The 6,248-nt window shown below is 42.4% G+C and overlaps 1 protein-coding gene across 1 annotated transcript; it reads right to left on the bottom strand.

Annotated features, from left to right (window-relative positions):
• Positions 1 to 3,578: 3,578 nt before the first annotated feature.
• mRpS16 (mitochondrial ribosomal protein S16) lies at positions 3,579 to 5,820 on the bottom strand. The gene is made up of 2 exons (XM_084587450.1): positions 5,598 to 5,820; positions 3,579 to 4,430 (listed from the first exon to the last, which is right to left on the bottom strand). The coding sequence occupies exons 1-2, from the start codon at positions 5,602 to 5,604 to the stop codon at positions 4,042 to 4,044; spliced, it is 396 nt and encodes a 131-aa protein (XP_084443576.1). The 5' UTR covers positions 5,605 to 5,820; the 3' UTR covers positions 3,579 to 4,041.
• Between the last annotated feature and the right edge of the window lie 428 nt (positions 5,821 to 6,248).

Raw genomic sequence — 6,248 nt, 5'->3', positions numbered from 1 at the left:
CAGTGTTTTCTATCAATCAATCAATGAGGAGCCTGCTTGGCACCAAGAAGCAAGTTGGCCTGTCCAGGTGTGGTGTGTTAGGACTGTGTGCAGATGTTTCAAGAATGCCGTCACAACAATTAACAATGAATTCATTTTTATGTACCAACAAAGAAGCAGGAGTGAGGTAATTAGTATCTCTGTGTTTGAACTCTGCTGATTTTTAACCATGGCATGATGCCAATCCAGCAAAATCTATTGTTGCAGCAGGCTTGTGTAGGAAGTCCCATGAAGCTTATACTGCAATCGCTTTTGTAAAAGAATAAAAGGAATTTACCTGATTGCCTGTAGATCAATATTCCTGCTGAAGATATCACTCAAGCTACAGTTGAGACAGTACAGGTTTGGCACTGGTGCTAGTTCTGCATTGTGAAGCTACATTATTTATGTACATAATCCTAATATCTGTTAAGCGTATGTTTGCACATGGGTGCACAATGTGAGCAACCTTTGCTCACATTTGCATTTTTCTAACGATGGAACGCCACAGTGACTTGAAACACACTGCGAAACATCTTAGGTACCGTGAACTAACACCACTCACCTTAGAGCACTTCCGACAGGCAATTATTCATACCGATTGGAGCGAAATTTTTACAATTTCAAAATCTAAGGCATCGTACAAAGTTTTAGAAATATTTAAGGGACGTTATTTGGATGTCTCCCACTAAAAACACATAATAAAACTAAGCAGTGGCATAAACCTTTATCACTCACACTTATCAAACAAAAACACAAGCTGTATCAACCCTTTGCAGATTCTAGTGATGCCGAAAAACTAAACCAATTCAAGGCATGTCGAAATAAATTAAAGCTATCAAAAATTGAAGCATGAGTATTGTGCGTTATTTGATAGCCACTGCCTTAAAAATCCTGACTTGGTTTGGAAAAATCTAAATTAGTTACTAAATAGGAATACGCAGAAAAGTGTAGTTCAGGGCCTGGTTATTGATGACGTAGAAATAAGTGGAACAAAGCTTGCCGACCATTTTAGCACACCTGAAGAGGTCGGAATAGCATTCGCATGCACTGGCACACAGGCCAAAACTATAATCAGCGACAGCAGAACAGCTGTCTGGAATTTTGCAAAAGGACGGATCTCAGAGGAGGCCAAAAAGACTCTTCTCACAAATCCCATTACTAGAACCATATCCATCATGTGGATACTAGCACACGATCTGTCCCTGGCAACGAAGCTGCGCACCTGCTGGCCCGAGATCTCTACCACCATGCAGCGGTAGAACAGCCTGAATGCAAGGGAATCAAAGACTGCGCTCTCACATACAATAAGATCACTGAATCTTACAAACTAGATCGAAAAGTCTTATGATCCAGAACCAGCATTTTCTGTGCAAACGTTATTGTACAGCCTATTTCTTAAGCCCACAAATGTGTTAGGAGTACTGCTCATTTTTCAAGCACTAAAAAACAGCCATTGTCATTATTCAGATGGCATACGAAAAAGGCCCATAATATATGTCCTCAATATTAGTGCACCTGGATTAACGCATATATTTAACTTGGCCCTATCAACTGGTGTTTTCCCTACTAATATGCAAGTTGCCCGAGTCACAGTAATACACAAGGAAGGGGAAAAGAACAACTTAAGCAATTAACGACCAGTGTCCATCCTTCCTGTTTTTTTTTCGAAAGGACTTATCAACACTTACATCGAAAGCTCCTCAAGAAAGCACAATCTGATAACAAATCAACAGTTTGGTTTCCGCAGGTACCCTTCAACAGAAAATGCGCCTTTAGTACAAAAAGAGACAATATTAGATAATTTTCAGAAAAAACTTGGAACTTTAGGAATATACATAGATTTCAGCAAGGCATCTGACCGTGTTAATCATTTAATATTGTTAGAAAAACTGAAGCACTAAGGTTTTTGCAGTGTTACACACCAACTTATTCGGTCCTATCTACGAGGTCGGGTTCAGTATGTTGAAATACACAAAACAAACTATTGTCAAAGAAAATCAAATCCGGTGTTCCACAAGAGAGCATTTTAGGCCCCATTCTTTTTTCGTCTATGTCAATGACATTGCAGAAATTTACCAAGATTGTCAATTTTCAACTTATGCCGACGACTATACCAACTGTTTAGCAAGAGAAAATTTAAAACAAATAAAAGCAGATGCGGATTTATTTTGTCACAGACTGCATGAACTGTCGGAAGAACACCCCGACACTAAATGTATTTTGTTTAGTGCTCTTAGAATATTGCCTTTAATACCACATAACATAACTTTCGGCCCATACACGCGTAAAAACCCTTGGTTTTTTTTTCTCCGAGCACATGTCCTGGAATGAGCACGTTAATTTTTTGTTGCGAAAATTAAGCAAGGTCGTAGGCCTGCGGAATAGGAACCGTCACAAACTCCCAGCAATGATGAGAAAACTTTTATATGACGCCCTTTTATTGCAAAAGCAATACTACCCCCATTTTCAGCCCTTCACGTAGCCACGATCAGTAGGCACATTTGACCATTAATGACCCCAGATGGCTGTGACGTCATACCAGCTGCGAGAGATGGGCTACCAAGTCGAGTCGCCGGGTGGCGGCAGTCGGTAGGCACGGCGCGCCGCAGATGAGATGATGACGTCACTGTGACGTCCCACCAGCTGCGAGAGATGGGCTACCAAGTCGAGTCGTCGGGTGGCAGCGGTCGGTAGGCACAGTGCCCTGCAGCTGGAGCTGCGCTGCTACCGAGTGGAGACGCTGCTGTCCCCACTTCTCTTGCAGTTGAGAGGAGCAGGAAAACGATGGGTATATAAATGCTCGCGCTTGCTCAGCTAAGGCATTCGCTATACATCCTGATAAACAGAAAGAAAAGTCACGCCGTCTCGATGAAGCCAGGAAACGACAGCGGGCAACTGAGACAGATGAAGAACAAAAACAGCGACGGTGCGCTCAAGATGCAGTTAGACGAGCGCGTCACGCTTCTCTTGAATCGTCTTCAACCAGTGCCGACTCCGAATGGAATGTAATGGACGCTTTGAACAGTGAAGACTCTTTATCGACGTGTTCACTCAGCAATCAAGAATGTAGGAATGCAACTAGGCGGCAATGACGCGTTCAGGAAACAGAAGAAGAACGACAACGGAACTATAGCGTAACAATGCTATTATTGCTTTTGCAACCTACCGGGCTTAACTAAAGCTAAGCCCCAGCTAATTTTTAACTCCCAGTTACGGTACTGCCTATTGCTGTGGCGAAATACAATGAAGTCGAACATAAATAGACTAACCATGATACAAAAGAGGGCTATCTGCAATATCGAAAACACTTCTTTTCTTGAACATACAGAGCCACTTTTTAATTAACATAAGATACTCGAAATAAAGAAAATGTACAATTAAAACCTCTTAAGGTCTTACAAAAGTGCAGTAGAAGAAAAATCAGAAACATTTATAAACTTGTCAGATCTAACTAAAAATATGAATACATACCTATTTAATGCCAGACAGCATGGCTTATTCCCTTCTCCCATACAATGTACAGAAAGCAAAGAATAAAGCATATGCTACCATATATACTCAATTCTCTAAATTTATATCAAACAGACATCCTGTCAATGTCATACAAGGGTGTTTCAGAGATGCTCTTGTGACACTGTGTATGCCTTCTAAGACTGTGATACAAAAATTATTTTATTTGTTCACACTGAAACAGCACTGTGTAATGAAAACATTTTCCTAAGGACTGTTCACCTACCTTGATGCAACTAATTGTCTACGCTGTTCAAGTGTGCTGTACGGGCGGCTGAGGTCGCGATAAGATCATAAAGAATTCTGGTTTTTGCAGAACTCCTGCTCTAAAGATGGCAGCTGCTTTGACGCTAATGAAAACCATGTGCACAAACCACATAGGCCATGATAATGTTCTGTTACTAGATACTGTCACTAGCACAGGTGTAACCTATTTCAACAGCACGTAGCAACCCCAAATACTGCCACATTCGACAAACTGAAGTGTGATGAGCACTCAGGGCTACCCTCTTAGCTTCCAGCATTTGTTCCTTTGTCGCTTCCTTCAGCAGCATCCTTTCCAGCTTCCGCTTCAAGGGCAGCCCGCCGGTTTCTCCAGGCCTTCATGTATACAGTCGGGTGCATGGTTGTGTAGCCAGCCAGTCCCAGCAGCATGCCCACTCCGGGACTCGTCTTGGCTCCCTGTCCAAACCAGTAGTTTAGCCGGTCAAAGTTGATGGCAACTAGCTTCTCATTGCGCTCATTGGGCATTGGATCGAAGGAGCCGAGCTGCTCAATGGTGTCTCCGTCACGGGGCCGTCGTCGTAAACGTGCCGCCACGATGTGGTAGAAAGGTCGATTCGCACAGCCTTTCAGTAGCAGCTGAATGCGAATAAACCTTGGGATGGCAGAACCTGAACCTGAGGTAAAAGAGATGCACTGACTTCACTGTCATGTGGACGCAGAAGTTCTGTTCCAAGCAAAGCAAGAGTTCAAGAAGGAGTGAATTCACAACTAAACAAACATATTGATTCAAAAGACTTGACCTGGCTCTAAAACAGCAGCGACACATTTTTTTAATTTATTTTTGTATATGAAGTTAAAATAAAAAACATACATAATCTTTATAATAGTCTGGATTTTGGCTAGTTTGTGAATAGTAAATTTTACGGGAAATGGGTATATCGGAACAAGAAAGAGTTGACACACACAGCGCACTGTACGTGTCGGCTCTTGTTCCGATTCTACGCGGCGTTTTCCGACAAGTGAAAAACCAGGCGGCCCACAAAGCAGCTAAGCCAAGTCAGTTTTGAGATCTACATCAGGGGCTCACTAAGGGCGATGCTAAGTTCCTGGAAGTTTTTACAGGGCCCGTGGCGATGCGGTACAATGACTGAGCAGAGCGGCGCTTGGCTAAAAGAAGGCTTCCAGGTAGAGCACGGCTAAACAGTAATTTAAGCAAAAGAAAAAAAAAAACAATTCTTCCTCTTTATTACTTCCATTAATTGACACGATAGTTAATTATTAGAACACTGCAGCCGCCCACACTTCTACGCAAATCGGCATGTACTACTGGGGTCAAAAGTTTCCAGGACGCATCACCAGGAATCGAAGCTAATAGCCGATTTCCGGAGACCACAATTAACGGTCTGAAAGTTGGACTCTCATGTTGTGACAACAGCTATTGAAATCAAGAGATCGCCAAAGAATGTAGCGCTGGCAGCCAAATTTGCTTTACTCGTGTTCTGGGAAATTGGAAAACTTGCTCCCAGTAGTACAACCTATAAACAGATACATTGTACAAAACAAAAAAGAACGAAAAGCCCTCGCTCTAAAGGCATCGGTGAAAAGTTGCCAACTTTCAACAGGATAACAACCATAACAATCGGTCCGATCGGCCCGCTTAATAACATTCCACACAGTTAGAACAGTAAAGAAACCTTATGAAACGTATCCCGATCGCGTGTTACAAGTCGGCACGGCAACTTCGCACTCGCCCAGCTAAACAGCAACACGACGCATGTCTTATTTAAAGTTGCGAACAACATGAAGAAAGATTAGAACAAACATTACTTTGTTTTACTTACCTGCCATTATACTGGCTTCCTACGTGAAGATCTTCTCGAAAATAGTTACAGAATCGAAGCCGCTCGTGCTTTCAGACGTGTTTCAAAGTGCTGGAGGCCGCCATGGCACATGTCGCAACACACGCGCCACGATATAGTAGCGGACACAGTGGTAGCGGATCGTAGCAGCGTTAGAAAATGGACTAGAAATTCTTTTCGAACATTGAAAACAAAATCGACAAAACTTCGAGCAAATTCTTTAAATTCCAATCTGAACGAGCCGCAAAGCACGCTGGGTAATTCCGACTTCTGGGTCGATCTGCGAGACGCGCGTCTGCTGCGCTGTGCTTGAAACTCGGCATCGACAACCTTAAATGCGACTTTTCACGTGTTTTATAAGCACGAATAAGGTCGTAGAAAAGATCACAATGATCTGCACACATGTTAGGACCCTATTTACCATTTCGTATTTGAATAAAACGGGTGAAAAATCGCTGCAAGTGCAACCATTACGACGTGTGTAGTCTGTTCGCATTGAAGTTTGCATGAATCATTCATTTGGTCAAAGTTCGTTTTTCGTTGATGTTACCATGCAGTCGCTACATATATCTCTAAAATATACGAGAATAAGCATTTTTTAGAGGTATTGAGCTAGTAGAAGCCGGTTAATTA

Source organism: Amblyomma maculatum, chromosome 1, assembly GCF_055883805.1.
Source record: "Amblyomma maculatum isolate TAMU_Amacu chromosome 1, ASM5588380v1, whole genome shotgun sequence".
NCBI classification, from domain to species: domain Eukaryota; kingdom Metazoa; phylum Arthropoda; class Arachnida; order Ixodida; family Ixodidae; genus Amblyomma; species Amblyomma maculatum.
Note: the sequence above shows the minus strand (reverse complement) of the source record. Positions and strands in the feature narration are given on the sequence as shown.